General features: G+C 50.7%; 2 protein-coding genes and 1 non-coding gene across 4 annotated transcripts in view; 1 reads left to right on the top strand and 2 right to left on the bottom strand.

Annotated features, from left to right (window-relative positions):
• Positions 1-604: 604 nt before the first annotated feature.
• Positions 605-14,070, bottom strand: RS1 (retinoschisin 1). Of its 2 annotated transcripts, none has more exons than XM_009476251.2 (6): positions 13,941-14,070; positions 5,735-5,760; positions 5,329-5,434; positions 2,235-2,376; positions 1,897-2,092; positions 605-757 (listed from the first exon to the last, which is right to left on the bottom strand). In XM_009476251.2, exons 1-6 carry the CDS (start codon positions 14,068-14,070, stop codon positions 605-607), a joined length of 753 nt encoding a protein of 250 aa, XP_009474526.2. The 2 variants fall into 2 exon arrangements, with proteins under 2 accessions (XP_009474526.2, XP_087615148.1); XM_087759022.1 differs by having other exon boundaries at positions 5,735-5,770; positions 13,942-14,070.
• Positions 14,071-19,633: 5,563 nt separating this feature from the next.
• On the bottom strand, positions 19,634-19,706 carry TRNAV-UAC (transfer RNA valine (anticodon UAC)). The gene has a single exon. It is a non-coding gene; the product is annotated as a tRNA-Val (tRNA).
• Positions 19,707-19,838: 132 nt separating this feature from the next.
• Positions 19,839-20,133, top strand: part of PPEF1 (protein phosphatase with EF-hand domain 1) — a 40,996-nt gene continuing 40,701 nt past the window's right edge. The window contains exon 1 of the mRNA XM_087757327.1: positions 19,839-20,014. The gene's annotated coding sequence lies outside the window, so the exon portion shown is untranslated. The remainder of the gene's footprint in view (positions 20,015-20,133) is intronic.

Genomic DNA, 20,133 nt, shown 5'->3' with positions numbered 1-20,133 from the left:
AAAACAGCCACAGGAGCTCAGGCTGGAGGAGACCTGATACAAGGGGACGCGAGATGATTTAGAGTGTGAGATACAGGTGGGGCCTGGCCAGATCTGGCCCTGATCCTGTCTCAGGGATGGGAGAGACCATCAGGAGGAGCATGAGGAAAAGCAGGGTGAGATGTCTGGTCCTAGTGGGGCGGTGGGGGGTGCCCGGGCTCGGGGACAAATAATCACTCACAGACCTGCCCTCCTTGAGGGAGTCCAAGCCCTGCCTTTGGACCCCACCTGCATTTACTTTGGCCTCCACAGCACGCTGTGATAATGATTTCCCCAACCTAACACCCAGGGCCAGAAGCACCACATCTCACATGATCAAAGCCATGGCAATGAACCCTCCTGCCTTCCCCGATGTGTGCCCCATAAACACCTGTCAGCTTCACAGCAGGGTTCAGCTTTATCACCAGGCGTGGTGCAAAGCAATGTTTTATTCAAGAGAGCCCTTCCCTTCGCAGGCTGGGCATTTACACTGCAGGACCGTGGCTGCAGCCGGCGTCAGTGGGGCAACTGCACAGGCGGACACCTACACATCTACCCCAGGAGACGGCATGGGGTGGGCGGGTGCTCAGCCGCACTTGCCCAGGCACTCGAGGAGCTCCATGCGGATGGCGATGCGCACGTGCCAGCCCAGCGGGATGAGGCGGATGTAGCGGGCCACGATGGGCGGCCGCAGCAGGTTCTGCACCGAGGACGAGCGGTCCGAGTTGCCGTAGAAAACCTGGGGAGAGAGGTGTGGGCGGGCAGTCAGGAGGCTGAAAATCCTGCCCCATGAGTTTGGGGTGCCTGTGCAGAGCAAAGGAGGAGGAGGAGGAGGGTCCCTCTCCACCACCCTCAAAATAAAAGACTTTAAAAATAGTCAGATGCAGACAATTTTTGTTACACTGACTAGGTTTTCTGAGTAAGTCACTTTCCCCTCATCATTCCTTCATTTTTCTGGTTAGGCTAGACTTAATCTCACCCCATTCTCTCTCATTCATCTTCCAGCAGCAAGGCACCATGCATTCGGGGTGAGCGTGGCTGACCTTGGCTCTTTGCAGTTCACAAGCCGGGCTCCCAGACATGCCGATATAGACAAAAAAAATGTATTTGTGGGCCCTTCCCCACTGCTTGGCCATGCTGCCACATCTCCCGCTGCCATGATCCATTTTTTTGGGAAAACTCAGCATGCCCCAGGGCTGCAGGAACCGGTGCTTTAGTGAAGCCACCAGAGCTTCCCATGCTGGGACGGGGCTATCCCCACGGATGGACACTGACGATGCCTGGGAGGCAGCAGCCATGGCATCCCCTAGCCCACCCGGGCTGCACGGGACCACAGGCACCACTCTAGGGTTTCCTGTGCAATTTTTTGCCTCAAACCAACCACTAAGAGGTGCAGCATGCGAACGGTTTGGTGGGTTGTGACTTAAATAGTTGCAGATTTTGTCTCAGGCGTTCTTCTGCATCGTTACCGCCCTGGACTTACAGCAAAAGAAGGAGCCCCCATTTTGCAGTGCCCAGGCACAGCTGGCATAGTGTGGCCCCAGCCAAGAAAGGGGGTTTAACACGGAGGTGCCGCTTCCCCTGCAATGCCAGCTAATGCCTCTGTCCTGCCAAGTTTAGTCTAGAAACCACCATCATCATTAGCAAAAAATGTATTTTGTCCTCCTGCAGTTGGTCAGCGTGGCACTTGCTCTTACCACGGTGGGGGGAAACCCATCTTCATGCTGCCCCCAGACATGGGATGAGCGCCAGGCCCCATCCACCCTGCTGCTCCCACAGGGACCCCTTTTGGGACACCTCCCTGCTGAGACCTGATGCTTTTGTGTCACCAAATGTGCCCCCTACTCCACCAATGACCAAAGCATAAAGTCCACTGACCCGGTTGTTCCCGGTCTGATCCTTGTAGTAAACCCAGTTGAGGTTTTCGTCGGTGCGGTACTGCACGCTGTACTTGGTCATCCACTCATCGGCATCGCAGCGCCCTTGCGTGAGGATCCCTGAGATCACCTTCACCTCCTTCAGGTCTATCTGCAGCCACTGCCCGTTGTCCTGGTACTTGGAGAGCCACGCGCACCTGGGGGGACACCGCTGGCCCCACTACATCCTCCATCCCTGCCCTCCTGGGCGGCCCCTCCTGCCCCCACACTGCCGGGGGTGCCCCAGCCCCCCACACCGCCTGCCCACAGGACCCCTTGGGGAGGCATTTTTGGACTCACCCGAAGCCTTGTCCATTGAGGCGGGCCTTGTTGGCTGTCCAGGAGGAGTACCAGCCCGTGTACTGCTCGGGGTTGGAGCAGCTTATCTGGTCGGGGGTGACGGCGCCGGACTCGAAGCCCAGGGGCTTGTGGTAGGGGCACTCTGCAGAACAAGGGAAGAAACATGCGACCATGAAGCCATGAGTGGCTGCCTTTGTTTCCTGGTTGCATTTGTACGCTCGTTGTCAACACCCTCTGTGGTTTCGCTGCTCCCTGTCCTCCCTGGCCAGGACGCTGGGGATGCTCTTAAATCCAGACCACAACCCCTGCAGTATTTTCTGCCCAGGGGCCATGGGGTCTTCATTTCTAACTCTTCTCTTGTATGAATTTCTGACTCTTCTGTCTCTCTCAAACTTCCTAAACCTGTGCTGCCTGCAGCATTTTGAGGGGAAGGCTTTATTCAGATGTTGCAGTCCGAATCTCCTTCTTGCAAGCACGTGGAAGCAGATCCAGACTGGATCCGTCGACCTGGATCCAGCCTGCAGGCTGTCAGCCTCTGCCTGGTCCTTGGGAAATGCCTGGCATGGCTTTTCTTGCTGGGTTTTATCTCCTCCCGCTCCTCCACTCACTGTCTTGATTTATGGCTATGCCTGCACGGCAAAATTGCTGAGCCTGCTCTGATCGTCCCTCCACAAGCACCCTCAGATCTTCTGCATTTTCTGCTATGGGGACTGTCTTTGTATCTGGAGATGGTCTTGTCTTGTGGAAAACCTGCAGGTACTCTGGTGCCAGTGAGTAACTTGCTCTGGAAGGCAAGCCTTTGGTGATGCTGCCATGCAGAGTGCGTACATGCTACTTGGACCTAGTTGGGGTTTTTTTGTTATGACCATTTTTTATGTGAGCAGGTTATCACTACGTATCTAGGTACACATAAAGAAGGTGCTCACAAGTGTCAGATGGGAATTGCCTGGGCAAACATCTATATCATGGGCAGCACTTTTCTAATTTTGCGGCCTGTGCAGCACGTGTGGTCCCCCAAGGGTGACTGTCACATTTTCCAGTTTAGTGTAGTTTGTTTCATGGGTTTCGGCAATAAAGGAGCAAGCAAAGCTCTGCGCAGCTTCACTCGTGGGTAGGACGTTTCCTCACCTTAGCCATGCCTGACTGACCAGTGTAATGCATCGTGTTAAAAATGACTGACACGTGGGGAGCATCAGCAAGCGCTCACGGCCTGGTGTGACCATCACCTCCCCGGTGCAATGCCCCAGCACTGCAACAGTATGGTCGATGTCTCATTAACAAGCTCCACTAGGTCGATATCATATGCATCAATATCTCATTAACATATCTTGCTCAGTTGGTACCTCATTAACATGTTTTTCCCCATGAAAACACATAGCTGCCATCCTGCCTTCCTCTAGGCACGGAAACATCACACTTCTCCACCGTGTTAAAAACCCTTGCTCCCCTTGTGCAAGGGGGTGGTGAGGCTGGGGTGGCCCTGTGTGTTTACTACTCAGCAGGCTTATCTTGAACACCACGTAACTTTACTTTTAGCAACCCTAATCCGCAGACCACACAACTGTAAGGCAATTAGCAGGTGACCTTCTGGCGTGTCCGGCTGTGCCACACACAGGGACCCACGAAACCGATGCCTGGTGCCTGCCTGGCCAAACCAGCTAAGCCATTTAACACCCTTGCTGCCGACCTGGAGAAAACTCATGCAGCCGTTGTGAGGCCAGCTGCTCCCCTCTGGCTGTGCCAGAGACAGCTCTGCAACACCTCAGCACGGCTGCTCTGCAAACCATCCCCAGGCAGTGGGGATGCCGGGCCACACCGCTGGGGCTGGGCTGGGCTGGGCTGGGTGAGGAGAGTGCAAAGCTCCCCTGCCTGGGGAGAGAGACAGCTGCGAGTTACGGTGACAGCATTCATTATTCAGGAGAACAGCCTTCGTTAGTCAAGGAAGATGCCTTCATTACTCAGTACATAATGCTAATGCGTGAGAGCACCCCTCACACCTAGCCTGGCCGGGAAACCTCGAGCCGCTCCTCTCACACGCGTGGCCCTGTTTGTGTATGCCTGCAAGCTCTGCCAATGGTGTCGTATCTTCTTGTCAATACACGTTTTTATTTGCTTTCTAGCCCATCCCGGCTTCCACTCAGAGCTCTTCCAGGGTAACTCATTTAACCTCCTCCTGCTTCAGGGCAGCCATGCCAAACGCTGAGCGCTGGGGTGACGGTTTTCCCTGTGTATATCTCCCCTGGGGAACCCAGGAGCAGCAAAACACACCTCAAGTTGCGGCACAGCCTCTTGCAGGAGCAGGGAAGAGGTGGTTGCTAGTGAGCATGAGGCAGGTACCGCTTTCAGCACCCAGCCCCAGAGGGGGTGAACGCCTCTGAACATCTGCGTGACAGAGGCCTGAGCAAGAGTACAGCTTCCGTGGGACACATGAGCTCAACCTGAGGATCAGCTGGGCACTGATAAAGCCTTGCTGGGTAACACGTCAGGGAAAATGTGGCAGTTGCAGAGACTAATGAGAAAAGAGCTTGATCAGAAACCTGTAAAACATGATCTGTGAGGAACAGCTGAAGGGGTTGGGCAGGGGCAGCCCAGAGAAAACCCTAAAGGAAACAAGATTGTGGTCTTTTACTGTTTAAAAATATGCTGCAAAGAAAGAATAAACTGTTTCCCTTGACCCTTGGGGAGAGGAGATGTCACGGGCTAAGCTGCAGCAAAGGAGAATCAGCCTAGGTTGTACGAAAGGTTTCCCACGGCAAATCCTGCACACAGCAGTAGCTACCCCAGGCAGTTTCTGGGAGCACCAGCGCCGGGGGCTGTAGGGACAAGGCAGGCAAGCGCCTGCCAGCACCGGCCAGCCTGGGCCACCCTGGGTGACCTCCCGAGGCCCAGGCACGGCCCCCGCTGCTGCTGCCCCTCTGCCCGACGGTACAGGGTCATCACGCACCTCCCACCGGTGCAGCTCCCCCAGCCCCACCAGGAGCTGTGTTTGGAACAAGTACCAGCGTAAGCTGCCACCTCTGCAATGCAGGGTGCAACGGGGGAAGTTGCTGAAGGTCACCAGACAAACGTGGCTAAAAGCGCCCTGGCCCATCACCTGGCATGCACTCTAAGCTGTTAGTCCCGCTGGACCACACCGAGTTAGGACCTCCTTGGCAATCGCATTTGCAAGCCTTGCTGTGCCACAGCTCCAGTCTCTCATCCTGAAGGGAAGGTAAAAAAACAATAATAAATCAACATAGTAATCGATAATAGTGACATGAGGCTAAATCTGAGTCCTGAAGCTTAGACAGACACTCTGGCTGCTGCACCTTCTCTGACTCCCTTTCTTCATGCCAGCCCAGCACAAAACATGGGATGATTCCCCCTTGGATTCAGAGGTCAGAGCAGGTGCCTGGGCTTGGAGGCAGGTGCCGTGCCTCCTTCTGCCCCAAGGCACCAGAGCCGGGCAGTGTTGGGCCCCCAGCATTTACCCAGCAGCCAAACCAGGCGGAGAGACTTACCTCTCCTGGGGAGAGAGCCAGCACAGCTGGGGCAGCAGGCATGGAGGGAAGAAGAGAGAGAGAGATCAGAAACGAAGATGCCGCAAGCAAACATCAGGAAATGCAATGAACATTTACTCCTGAGCTGGGGACAAATAAACCGAGGAAGGAGTGACAAATCTACTGCATTTCCCCAAGCTGATCGCCAGGGGAAAGCAAGAGGACGTGGGCAGGAACAGGGCACTGTGTGTGCCCATGCTGGTGCTACTCCCCTACTGTGTTTTCTTTTCAATGCCTTTGGCATCTCCTCTTTCTGATCAGATACACCTGAAATCCTGAGGAGAAACCCATGCCGGCCCCCTCGGCCTTTGCTTTACAGCTAATTTTGCCCCTATCCCTTTTGGCCGTCTGCCTGCCCCACAGCTTCCCTTTTCCCTTTTGCCCTTAAAACGTGTGAGCTGATGAGCCCCAAGGGTGAAATCCCAGCTTGGTGCCACCGCAGATCCCTGGTGCCTTCAGAGGGGATGGGACACCCCGCGAGGTGCCAGGCCCAAGAACACTCCCTCTGGACGGGATGGAGGAAAACGAAATGTAAATAGGTCTTCCCAATCCATCTTACATACGAAACTCCTTTTTTTTTCTTTCTTAAAGAAAACCAGTTGTTGTGGCCGCAGAGGAAGAGCCGCTATTTTTGTAACATCTGACCTGTTTTATCTCCTGCCTGTCACTGAGCAATGGCTTTTTTATGAGCTTTTTCCTTGCTGAAAGGGCTCTCCTACTTCCCAGTGAAGTCCAAAGCAGACTCGCATTTGGACTGGCAGAATAGTGCCCAGACAACTATGAAAATACATTAATTTAAAATAAAATAATTTAAAAAAAATAGTCCCGTGACTGCTGGTAACTCATTAACACAAGTCAAATGTCAAACACCATGTCTTCAATACCAGTAGGGCATCTGCAAGCCACTAAGGACCAAGCTATTGAGCAGGTAAAATCTTGCATACAGGAGCCATGAGAAACCCGCCATCTCCAAGCAGAGGTTTTGTGAATAGAAAAAGAGGATCTTTACACCAAATGAATTAGACTCTGAATTATTCACTGAAATCTAGTTATGATTTATTCATTCATACACTGTCACTTTGCTGAGCCTAGGAAGCTCCAACTAATGCTGGGAATTTACATCCCGCATTTCTATAGCAAGTTTCATCTCAAAAGACTCACAAACACTGTGCAATTATAATCAGCTGAAATATAAACTATATACAAAGCTCTGTTTATTACTGAAATCAACTGCTCCTTGGGTGTGACACTGAGCCTGAATGTATCAGGAGTCTGAAAGAAAGACACCAGCAAAGAACAAAATTATAAAGAAATTAAAAAAAAAAAAATCCTTTCTTTAATGCAGAGATGGTTTCCTTTGCTTCGGTGTCCCCGGGCAGCATTTCTGGCATCAGGCGCTTACTGCATTAAGCCAAGGCGTCCCCCCTGGCAGAAGAAGTAAACGTCTGTCTACAATAAAAAGATGTGGCTTTTAGTCAGGCCCAAGAAGGAGGCGGGGGGCTCCCAGACCCCATCAAGCTCAGCAGGAAGATGTGGGTGCACATCTCTGGATCTGGCCTCTCGGAAAGCGTGGGCTGGGGGCCATGTGCAACACCACGCTCCACCTTTCCCAACAGAGATGCTCCCCAGCCAAGTGACTTCTTGTGCAACAAGAAAACCAAGGTGGAGGTGCAAGCCCAATGCCACCTCCGGGCTGTGCCACATGGCATGACGGTGGTTTAAGTTAACCCTGCCTGTCATCAGATCAATAAGCTACAAAATAAGACATTATAAACTATCAAAACTGTACTGCCTTTACCAATGAAAGCAATGCAGTGCATCTCCGGCACACTTGATGGTCTGTTTGATGCTGGTGCTGGAGCGGCACTGGCACCAGGGGCATGGGAGCTGGGCTGGCGGGAAGCTCTCCTGCCCCTCCAGCCCAGGTCACGGTGGCCTTTCCCAGCAGGACAGGTGCCCTGCTCCGGGAGCACCGGCTGCAAGGACTAGCTTCATTACCCTGGGATTTGGGACCCTGGCTCCCCAGCAGGCCACCATGCATCCCCACCGCCCAGATCTGAGCTCACGGGGCTGCAGCCTTGGCTCCTCCGGTCTGCAGGCATTCAAGTTTCATTTAGAGATGTGCGCTCACTATGTGTTTCTTAACCTCTTTATTCTCCCCTTTGGAAGACTATTTTTGTGGAAAACCTTTTGTGGGTTATTCCGTGGTTAAATGCACTTTGGCCTGGCAATGACCTGACAAGTAAGTGGAGCCACGCAGAGGTGAAAGGAAAGGTGTCTGCACCTCTCTGCACCCAAGATGCTGCAGGAGGACTTTAGGGGCTACAGAGAAAACCTGGTAAACAAAATAGCAAATGAATACATAGGAAGAAAATATTTCTCTTTTCCAGTGCATACCAGCAGCCCACTTACACGTGTGTCAGGTACATTTGCCCTGCGTGAGGAAGACTGTATTGTGGTGAAGCCTACCCTTGTGCACGTGTGCCTGCACTGGGGAAAGGGGACGTGAATTACCAGGCTGATGTAGGTGCATTGCTCTGGGGCCATGCTGAGCCCTTCAGCAGACCTCCTGAGTCCCTGTCCGGGTATATGAGAGCCAAGATCAAAATTTGGCACCTCATTGACAGAGGCAGCTGGAAACCCAACGGCCGTGAGTGAAACAACAGAAAAATAAGGAATAGTTTTCGGGTGGGTGGGTGTATGGTAGCACCTGCTCAACCACCAGGAATAAACCCTCCTACCCTGGCCACCCTGGCGTTGCTTGGGTGGCTGCACCCGGCCAGCAATCCCTGCTCCTGAGCTACAGGAGCAGCTTTTAGGGTCTTCAGGCTTGTCAGCCAGGGGACAACACTGCAAATCAAGAAAGGGGGTGAATTTCAAGCACAAAAGCCGTTTTTTCAATGAAATGTGTTATTGGGTCAGTCCTGCGACATGCAGAGGGGCAAAGGCAGTGCCAGGGCAGGGGTGCTGGCGTGCTGCCCCTCTGGCTGGCCCCAGTGGGCCAGGGGCCTCCACCCCTCACTGCATGGCTCGCTGGCATCTCAAACAGGAGGTCAACTCTGCCTTTTGAGCTAAAAGAGGTTAAGTGCTAAGGGCTCGCTCCCACAAGCAGCTCAGCCATCCGACCACTGGCACTGCAGGGGAGCGGCAGGCTTGGCTTGGGGTAAGCGTGGCAGCGGACGGGCCAAACATCCCGCCTGGGCAGCGCGGCCTGATAACCCCTGGCATCGGGAGAGGAAAGGAGAGGAAAAGATGCCCTTGCCTGCCGTTGACCGGAAAAAGTAGTAATTGATATATTGGTGTGTTTACAGCTGTGACGGGCCCTGTCCTACAAAGGAAATGAAGAGGAAAGCTGGCTGCCAATAGCCTAAAAATGTGATGGCCAACATGCTTTTACAGCGAGCGTGTTTGCCTTCAAGGAAGGTTACAAAGATAATTGGTAATTGTAGGTCAGACAGAACGAATTGCTGCAATTCGTGGGAGAGTCATAAGTCCCTCACACCGCCGGGGGCTGTTGTGTTAAAAGTACAGGACTGAAAAAAACCCAAAACATTAAAAAGGAAAGAGCCCCCGCAGTGCCCCGGGACATTCAGCAAACCATCAGTTCAGTGAAATAAATTATTATCTGTGCGTATTTGTGAGAGGCAGGAGATACGGCACGCGCCTTTCCTGTCCCTCCATCCCGCCCCGCAGCGTGGCACGTCCAACACTGCTGTGCACAAATGCCACCCCGTAGTGTGGGATTTGGAGAGCAGGGCTTGGACAAGCACCAGGGGATGATTTTGTGCTGGAGCACCCATGCCGGTGGGGCTGGGCTGGAGCACGGACCCCAGGGCTGCCCTGCTTGGCACCTGCCACTGGGCAGGAGGGAGAGGAGAGAAACCCCAGGGCTGGCCCAGGTTTGGGGGACAAGGAGAAGAGCTGGCAGAGGCAGTCCTGGGATGCCAGGATGGGGAGGACATGGGTTTCCCAAGGTGGAGGTGGGACAGAGCAGCGGCCACAACTTGGGCTACCTGGGGGAAGGAAGGGGCAAGCGGTAGCAAGGACGCTCAGCTGCTGGCATTTTAATGACAGGAACAGGTAACTGCGTGTCTCAGAAAGTTTGAGGTCATTAAGAACGTGGTTAAACAAGAGAAAGAAAGGAGGAAAGTAAGCATGGGCAGAAGTAACACCGCCAAAGGCTGTGCACATTTCAATAAGGTTAACTCTGAGAAATCGTATGGGATATCCTGACCATAGAGCCTCAACAGCAAGCCATCTTTTTTTAGTGTGGCTAGAATTAATGACAGATGTACAAGCATGAGAAAGCACATTATAAAATAAAACAGAGAAATAAGATATAACACAGAATAAATGTCAGTCACTCGATTTACTGGAATAAGTTCACATAAACCTGGTCATTGCAGGCAAAGTATGTGGAAAATGTTAATAACTTTGTTTATTTATTGACTTTATGATTTAGGTGACCTAGAAGCTTCAGCTGGAAAATAGTTAATTTTGCCTCTCATCTCTGCAAGCAACACCTCAGTTTAACAGAGCTCAGAGAGATGAGTAAAATTATTTTCTCTCCCCTTCTCCCAGTGGAGAGCAGTCCCTGCGAGACGCAGTGCTTTCCCGGCGTGGTGCCTCCCGCTGCACAGCTAGTCACCTGCTTCCCTTCTGCACCTGTGGGCCACGGGGCAGGGGAAAGGAAAACAGCTTAAAAAAAAGAAAAATGCAACTGGAGCCCCAGAAAAGTTGTCGCAGAAATGAAAGAGGTGACTGGAATGAACGGCACTGTTTTTGTCACGTTTTCTGAAAGGCACAACGTTGCAAGTCCCTGTTTTCCCTGAGCACCACATTAGAGAGCATCAGGAAAGAGAGTTAGGTAGGGAGGTATGTAAGCAACGCAGAGGATCGAGACACTGGAAAAAGCATTGCGGTATCTCTGTGCCCATCAGGTGCTAGTTTGTGGGTTGCTATATTATTAACCTAGGCTATTTTTACATTCCAGCCCTGGAAATCGTGCCAGGCAAGCGAGGTGACTCACATCAGGCTGCACCAGCCTCGGTAGCAAGGTGCATTTGGGGAAGCTGCCGTGTCCCAGGCCACCATCGCACGTGGCATTTTCCCCATCTCTCCTTGCCCCTGAGCCAGTGGCGATGGCCCCAGGGATCCCTGCTGCAGCCATGGCCGGTCCCCAGGTCCCCTCGGCAGGCACAGACCCCTGGCCCAGTTGCTTCGTGGTTGCTTTGTTGTTTTTCCCCCAGGGCTTTTTCCGTGGCCATGCTAAGCACGCTCTGCAGGACCCTGTTGTGCAAACAGTGCCTTTATTTCTAAAAAGTGCAGGCTTTAAATGGTCCTTGGGAGCTGTGCTGGCAGACAGAGACGCCCAGGGCATATGCAGATCTGTGACCACCACAAGATTTTGGGAGCCATGCTGGCCTGGTGAAAACAGGGCGTTCATCCAGGGGCTCTCACCACCTAAAGCCACGCTGGGCCAAACGCTCAGCCTGTTTCCCCTGCAGATGATATTCTGGCCCTGGCACCCCCCGGGAGGGCACCACCGCCCCGGCGCACATCAGCCTGCGAGGACTCATCTCTGCTGACCACTGACGGGCACGGCCAGAGCCAGAGGCTGAAGGCAAGAGAACCAGCACCAGCATCAGCCTGCGGAGAGGAGAAGGGCTCATGTTTCGTGTTAAGGTCCTCTCTCGTGCTTTAACATGGCTGCTGTTTTCCTCATTCATTTTGTGGGGACTTTTCATGGTTTTATTATTTTCATTTCCATTTCATTTTTTTTCTTTGAATGATTTTTGTTTGGTTTCCATTTTCATTAATTTGTATTGTGTCTCATTTAATATTTACTGGTATTTATCTGAAAGTGATAAAAAGCATATTAAAATAATGACAATTATACCTATTTAATTCATATTCATTTCTCTTTTGCACCTGCTGTCTCCATAATGTTTCTACAAATTCTTTTTATGTTGTGAAAATGTTTGAAAAAAGGTAAATAATTTGAAAAAAATCAACCTTTTCCCCTTTTCTTCTCAAGAGATGTATAATTATCTTTTTTTCCAAAGTGTTCCTTTGAAAATTTTTGGCAATTGCTGATCTTATTGACATGTTTGTTCCTTCCTGCTTGGAGTTATGCAGAACATTGCCTGCACAGTAATTTCATTAGATGTATCGATTATGCCAAAGGGTGGCACTAAAGATGTTATTTACTGTGATCCGAAGGTGGGTTTGGGCCTTCTTTGATTGTTTTTTTTTTTTTCCAAAGCTGCAAAAAACAGAGGGAAAAAAAGAAATCCACTCTTTTAAACTGCTGAGATGTGCTTATGCTTCGACGTGCAGTGAGGATGGATGGAGTAATGCGGCGCAGGCATGTCACATTCAATATGCTAAAAGTATATTCGTGTCAATCCGGGGCTCGAGGTGCTCCCCCTCACCATATGGAGGGGGCCCGGCAGCTGCCGCGGCTCTCGTCGCAGGAGCCTGCCTGCTGCACCATATGCTGCTGCCGCGGCTGCAGTGGTGTCCCTGGCAGACACGAGCCCAGCCAAGGCGCGGGGGCTGGGGGTGCACCTCTAAGCCACTTGCTCTGCCGGAGAAAATAAGCTAAGGAGCTTATCCCGGCATCAGCGCACGTGGCTTGGGGGACTGACCTAGCGACACCTCCTCCGTGGCGGGAGAGGCAGGAGTGTGAGGGGGACCCCGGCAAAGGGTCGTTGCTCGCTCTTTATCCAGAAGAGGACGCTTGGACCATGAAGCAGAAAAAACCAATAAATTAAGAAAACCAGTACATTAAGAAAATAAATTAAACACCAAAGGACTGATGCCTGGAAATTGATCCTGCAAGTAATTTTTCACTGCAGGCTCTCTGAAAATACCCTGATGTGTGGGTGTCTATTAAAAGCAAGCTGTGTCTGGGATTCAGAGCAAGGTATGAACTCATTCCAAGGACTAATTGCAGTTATGCCACCCATCAGGAAAAAAAATGGCGGAGTCTGGGTAAAAACAGCCTTCCAAGAAGCTCGGGCACCAGTAACCTTTCCACGTGAAACAAAGGAGACGAAGAGATAAGGTATGAGGAGAATGCACAAATATTTGCTGGAAGTTTAAAAGGAAGACCTATTAATTAGACAGAGCAGGGTACAGCCAAGCATAACAGGATGAAATGAAGGCATGGCTAGTTGAGGAACACTTTCCTATCCATGAAATTTGGTAGACCAAAATATTCAATGGAAATAGAGAAGGACAGAAAAAACTAGCCAAAGCAAAACACTGAAAATTCAACATCCATGAGGGAAAAGCTGGACTGTGTGATAAATCTGTCCAACACTGACACATCATACTCTATTCACACATTAATATTGGTAGATACTGCCCAGCACTTAGCACGAGCAACTTCAGCCTTGATTAAGATAATAGCAGCTTTGCCGTTGGCTGCAACGAAGCCAGAAGTTCAAACACAACCCAGAAAATGATCTCTACGTTCCACAGCTGGGTTAATTAAAATGGAAGGAGACCGTGACCCTGAATTTTCTGGCTTCTATCTCCTGCTTACCTACTAGCATTGCTACTTTTCTGAAAAGCAAATTTGAGAAAGCCTCAAAACTGATAAATACTTTTCCCATTTTCTTGACTTATGATTGCTTTTTGTTCTTAAAGTGCCTTTGGAAGTCTTTTCCAGACCAAAATACCTGAAAGAGCCTTTAAAAAAAGGCAGATCTCCACCAGCAATGTCTTGCTGCTAGAGAAAATGATCAGTTTTTGATTAATCAAGAGTTTTGATTAATGAAGGACTAGTCTTTCATGCTATACTGTACCTCATTTTTCAAATCAGCATTATTACTTACTCACTGGCTCAGCTGCACTACAATTTTCTTTGCAAATTCGTATTTTGACAAATTATATGGCAATTTTTTTACACTGCAATTATTTTGTGAAACAGTTTTACTACTGAATATTCATAGAGCTGTAAGAACGCTGCTCACTCATGTACATAAATTACACATCTCCTCCACAATTTTGTTTTTCCCAAATTATTATGCTTCCATGAGAACGTAGAGAAGAGCTTGCTCTGTACCCCACAGCCCCTGGCAGAAGAAAGAAGCGTGGATGAAACAAGAAATACACAGAGGGACATCTGAAAGTGCCTCTCAGGAGGCAAAGTGCATACCTTTGTACCAGAAAAGAAGAGACAGCAGGACGCTTCCCATCTTGAACCGCATCTTTCCCTTCCTCTTTTGGGAATAGCTCCTTAACATGTTGCTTGGCTTGCTGGGAAGGCATGAGATTAACTTAAGCATTGCCTAAGCACCTTACTCTCCTCCATTCTCATGATTTTATCAAGCACCATCAAGCCAACCACACAATTATTACTGTCAAGCTCCATCCTAGAGGATGTGTCATGTGTAACAGTTTTTAAAAGGTAAAAAGTGCTGAGGTACTGACACTCTGAGCGTGAATCTGATTGTGTATGCAGATGTATGTCCAAATAAACAAGGATATACCTACCTAGAAACCCCCTAGAAATAAATGCAGATGTCTGATGCTTATAAAATGTATGTAGGATATATTGTCTATTGTATGTATGATGTATTCATTATCTTCCACCCCAATTATTTACCTCTACGCTACCAATGCCTTTCCTAATAATAGCTGTGTGTAGAAATCTGCCCTGGCCTTACTGCTCTTTCAGTCACCTAATTGCAACGGGCTGAAAACTGCAATTAGTAGATCAAACAGAAATAGCACATTTCAGTTTACTTGCTGAGCTGTAAAAATCTCAAACCAAAGAAGTAAACCTCCCTTTGCTAACAGCTCTACCTATAGTATCCTCTCAACCAGTTTACATCAAAGAGAGTTATACATTTGATTTTAAAATGACTGAAAGATTCAAGACAACAACAGACTGCTAGTGATTCCAGTGGATCTTGCACCCGTTCCTCCAACCTCTGTTAATTATGTGCAATTAGCAGTGAATTTTTAATGGAGGTTTTTGAAAGCAATTGCTTCAGAAGCAGCTTTCTTTGTTTCAAAAGCTCTCGGATTGTACGCACAGGGAACAGATTAAAGCACTGCATAGATCATGTGGGCTGCTGTTGAATTAAGCTAGACCTGTCTCTAGTCTTCTGGTCTAGATCCATTCAAAAAATGCTGCGCAAACAAGGATGCTGACTTTTTGGAAACAGTCCCCTGGACAGGGTTCATCTCACCTGCCTTTGGATGCCCACAAGCTTGGAATGCCCCGTAAATGGGATGTCAGGTACAGCATCCCTCTGCAGTCGCACCTCCAGCACCGATGCATCCCGGCCTCGCCAGGGTGTGCGACATGGACCGGACGAGTCTCCTGCCAAGGGGTCTCGTTGCTTTGCTCAGCCTCGAGCACTTTAACCTCCTCAACCCAACACTTTAATCAATCCCACTTTAATCTACCCTTAGGGAGAGGGTGGGTTATCACAGGCAGACCCCCGCACGGCCACTGCCATCCTGCTTCATGGGCCTGGGCCAGCTCCCCCCAAACACTGGGGAGCATCAATGCATGGCAGGGCGAGCAAGCAGGGCAGCTCATCCCAGGCACCAGGAACGGGGTCATTTTCCTAAGGGCAGGGGGCTGCTCCTGATTTTTTCTCAGAGGCCTCACGCTCATACGCAGCACCCCTCTCGGGACAGCGAGACCCACCAGAAGGTCCAGCCAGGGGGTGAAAAAACGTGAGTCTCATTGAGGGTACCAGGACAGACTCTGGGCATCCACCTCAGTGTGGCATCTTGCTCCAGGCTCTACACAGTATCCACGCAAGGCTCGCTCTCTCCCTCTTTTTGCCATTTGGTCTAAAATGGGCTGCCACGGAGACAGATTTCTAGAACTGCTGAAAACACTCAGGTATCTAGTCCCTCTCTGCATTGATGAGCACTGGGTATCTAAATCCCATGGGCTTAAAAATCCCAGCTTAAAAATCCCTAAATACCTTCATCCACATATCTCTTGGAAAACCAGACGAGGGCTCCAGCCTCTCGCCTAATGGTCTCATAAGCACAGGTCACCAGGAGGCAGAGCTGCCCACACAGAGAGAAATCGCCTACCGTATTTTAAAAAGGCAAACCCAAATTCTCCCCCATCACCCCAAGGAGTTTAAAACCAGCTTGGTTTATGGTCAGTTTCACCCTTCAACCCTGGTCTTGATTTTGTGTGAGAAATGCAATAGCTCAGGGATCGTGTTCAGAAATAGCACAGCTATCATTTCATCCAAAGGGACACCCTCAAGACTGGTGGCTCCCCAGGTATAAAATTCCCTCCCCACAGAAAAAAGGGCAGCCTTTGTTTAAAAATGTGTCTGTAGCATTCAAAAGATCAAATTGGTTCACATGAAGAGTAGAAGAGCCTTAAAATTAAAGTCTCTGTATAAATATTATGCAGTTCAGACCCTCTGTGTCTAATGGTGTTGATGGTCCTTCATTTTAATAACTGTAAACAGCAAAACCGTGCTGCCACTGCAGACAACGTTGCTCAATGAATCACGTAGCTAATTCCTGGCAAGCATACAAATACTTTCAGGTGCAGAAGGCAGAAAACATTTTAAAGCCAGTATACAATACAGCACCAGAAAGGGCTACATTTGCCCTTTATAAAAAATAAAATTTTAAAAAGGATAAAAATTAGCCTGGCATTGATTATGCAAGAAAACTGTGGCTGGTACAAACGGTGGAAAGTAGGACAGTGTGGTGACATCCACACTGCTACGTAAAACAGGGGCAGGAACTGCCTGGGCAGATTCACTCTTTTGGTCACACATCTTTTCCAGGTCCAGCGCGTGTCCCATTGGCCTTAAGACATTTTGGTATGTTTTCATGGCCCTCAGATGTCTTGGTGTGTTTTCTTCCCCAAGACTGTTGGAAATAACACAAAGGCCACCCTGTGTCATCGGGATGCTTTTAGTTGTGAAGTTGAGAGTACAGCTTGCGTTTCCAGGGCGCGACGTGAAGGCACAGGGGTACATAAGGGTGCAAAGCTCCTGGGATGGCAGCAGGAGGAACAAAGCTGAGTGAAGGCTGTTCAACACCCTGCCTGGGGATGCTCCGTGGCACGTGTCCTTCCCCAGCTGGGTCAGCTGGCCTGAACCACAATTTTACCAGGAGTTTGCTAAGAATTAAACAGCACGGATGACCGGGGGCCAGTGCTCCAGTCTGTACCTTAGCTTTGCTTTGTTAAAAGATATAGATATAGCCCAGCACCATTTGAGGAGCCCCATGCCAGCATCTTACGCAGACTGAACACTTTCTGCCTGTAACTTTCTCTTTATGAGAAATGAATTTGCTTCTGAGCATGGCAGAGCTGTGCATCCACGAGCTCTCAAAACACACGCATGGGCATGGAGCCCTCCGTGGTGCTTGATCGACTGGCAGCATGCGTGAGCACATGCCCTCAGAGGAGACGCAGGAGGCAAAAGCGCTCACGTGCAAGAGAGAAGTGCAATTCCGCGTAGCAATTTCGTGTTTCTCCCAAAGTCAGAGTGCCAGACAGCTAAACCACAGTGGCACGCACGGATTCATGTGTCTGGGAGCTGAACACTCACGATGTGCAATGTCTCAGCGCAAATGTGTTACTGGCATGCTTTGGTTTTAGCATAGTTAGGGAACGTACACATTTATACATGTACGTGTGAACCACAGGCATCTCTCAGAAGCAGGATAATGACATGCCGAGAGAGCAAGACTGCCAACGCTTTCAGAGTTTGAGTCAAACCATCAGGTGCTGGATCCCCTTGAAATGGATGGAGCTACAATGGTCTACACACGCTGAAGATCTGGCTCTTGAAAGAAAATATTCTTTGCATGAGTCTGAAGTGTGAGCTTAAGTCCTCTTCTGAAAAGGAGTTTTTTTCCTAAATGTAAAAAAACATGGTGCAGATAGTTAACTGGTGCTGGCCACCAGGATCAGGCCCACTCCCTGTAATGCATGCACCTGGGGGAGCTGTGGCTGTCATCGGCATGGTAGACATCATCCCTAGTAGATGGGAAGTAGCTACACTGAAGGCTTGCATACACTACATTAGGAGAAGTCTGGCTATAGCTGATTCGGCTTTGAGCCTGTATCCTTAAAGGAGCCCAGCTGTGGAAAGCAGTTTACCTGAGACTTTGGCTTCACCTCCCGTGGGCTGCGCACACCCTGCTAACCAAGCTAAGCAGAGGAAAGCCAGACCTGCGTACGTCTGCACTTCCAGGCTGGAGGACACACAGACCCTTAGTGTCGTTATGGTGATTAATGTCATGACCTTATCCTGCTAGGTCTCACTATGTGATATATGGGTGCTCTCTGCCAAAAAGAGCTTTTACAACCTAGCCCAGGTATCCCTGCATTGCACTGCAGTCTCTGACTGCAGCTTGCCCATACCCCAGAGTGTTTCTATAGTAAGAGCAAGCACTGACAAAGGTTAACAGTTTTCTTAAGATGATGATGATTAAAGTAAGTTCCTGAATAAGATCCTGATTAACGTAAGTTAAGCCAATTTTTCTTTCACCTTTAAGATAGGCAAATCACACCCTCCTGCAAAGAGACTCAAGAGCTAAGGGACCCTCCTCCTGCAGAGACGTCTTGGCCTCAGCACTGGTTAGGGCTCCCACGCACAGACAGACGCCGTGGCAGCATCCCTGCCCAGAAGTTACCCTTTTCTAAAGGCTTGCACATGCGAAATGAGACAACACGTTATAATTCAAAAGTTAAGCTGCTCCGAGGCACGCTGACATGGCTCTTTTTCCCAATTAATAAAAACGACGATACACACAGTACAGAGAACAAGGACGGAGTTACCCGCACAGTACAGAGAACAAGGACGGAGTTACCCGTGCTTGCTAGCTGTGCGCTGTGAAAAGTGCTGGCCTTTCCCCAGTGCCCAAACACTTCCCCAAACACAGAGGTGAAAGCACCGGTGCTCCAGTCTGCCCCGGTCAGACATCCCCTTGCAGATGGCAGCCTTCGCCACCGCTGCCTGGGTGCTCGCGCGCCCTTGGCCCCGCTTGGGGGGAGGCACAGGCTGTGGCTTCTCCCCGCCGCTGCCATGGCTGCCTCTGGTCTCTGTGGTCTCCTTGGTTGCTGGCAAGGAAAGGCTCCTCTTGCAGGCGGGTGTTCAGCCCCACCAGGGACGAAGCCTCTGACCCGTGGCAGGGAGAGGCCCCGTCTGCTCCTTCCCGCAGCAGCCAGCCTGGGCCTAAGCTGTGCCAGTGAGAAGGGGCCCAGGGGAAGATGCAAAATGTCCCCCAACAGCCCGTACATCAGGCAGGCTTAAAAGGAGGGGTGACACGTTTTTATTAACCTTCCAGCTGCCCATTCCCCCTCCCAGGCGAGGGGCAGCTCAGCAAGGCCTCGGTGCAGAGAGGCCCACAGCCCCTGTGCCACCCCGAGCCTTCCCTCCAGGGAGGGCTACCGGCTACCACAAAATGGCGCCCAGGGAGTACGGTGCGGTGAGCGACCAGATTAAAACCTTGTAAATCCTGCCCCGCAGAGCCCTGCCGGGCAGGTGGGTGGAGAGAGCGTTTTGGTTGATGTTCTTGCGGGAAACGGAGCTTTTTAGGGGAAAAAAAGCAAGCGCTGCAGCAACATTGTCTAAATTATGCTCATACTCTTAGAAAAATGTGTTATTGCACAGGGCTGCGGAAAGGATCCCGCCAGGCCGGAGTTTCCTGCTTGAGGGGCCTTTCTGCTCCGCTTGCCACACACCGCTCCTCCTCCGCCCCAAGCAGGGCCTGCGCTTTCTGTACGTGCTTATGAGGCTGCCCGTCTTGAGGGGAAAAAAAATAAACCGCAAACTGGGCCTCATTGCTTTAAAAGATATAATGTAAACTAAGGTGGCGGGAAAACAAGGCACCTGGCGCTGGTTCCACTGGGGCTCGAACCCAGGACCTTCTGCGTGTAAAGCAGACGTGATAACCACTACACTATGGAACCGCCACGTAAACCAGCCCCAGCGGCGTTGCTCTTATCGACGAGAGGCTGGCGCGACTCCTCCTCCCCACGCGCGCCGCCCCCCCCCCCCCCCCGCCACGCGCCGCACCTCGCGTGGGCGGGCAGCCGTTGGGGGTCAGCTCTCCTCAGCTGCGGCCCGCGGGCTTTTCTTTTTTTTAATTGCTGGTTAATTTAAAAAAAAAAATGTAGTAATTGAAAGTTATCTTGACGCGTTTTCTGCCCCTCAGCTACAGAGGAGCAGCGAAGGGGGTAAATCACTTTAACGGCTCCCGTGGTATGGGAAAACGCAGGTAAGGGCTTGCGGCAACGGCCGCAGGCCTTCCTCTGCCTGTTAAGGGCCTTTCAGCGGGCAGCCTCCGGCCCAGACGGGCCCCACCGGACAGGGCCCGGAGAGGGAGGGCATGATCCC

This window comes from Nipponia nippon, unplaced genomic scaffold (assembly GCF_047370975.1).
Source record: "Nipponia nippon isolate SJK-2023a ecotype South Korea unplaced genomic scaffold, ASM4737097v1 scaffold_2, whole genome shotgun sequence".
NCBI lineage: Eukaryota > Metazoa > Chordata > Aves > Pelecaniformes > Threskiornithidae > Nipponia > Nipponia nippon.
This window is presented reverse-complemented; position numbering and strand designations above follow the sequence as displayed.

What these genes read in the sequence shown, in the direction of transcription:
- RS1 (XM_087759022.1), bottom strand. Translation starts at nt 14,070, where the DNA reads ATGCTTAAGTTAATCTCATGCCTTCCCAGCAAGCCAAGCAACATGTTA. An exon ending in CTCTTCTTTTCTGGTACAAA is followed by an intron (nt 5,771 to 13,941) that starts GGTATGCACTTT and finishes CCCTCCATGCCT; the next exon opens with GCTGCCCCAGCTGTGCTGGC. An exon ending in ATCAGACCGGGAACAACCGG is followed by an intron (nt 758 to 1,896) that starts GTCAGTGGACTT and finishes CTCTCTCCCCAG; the next exon opens with GTTTTCTACGGCAACTCGGA.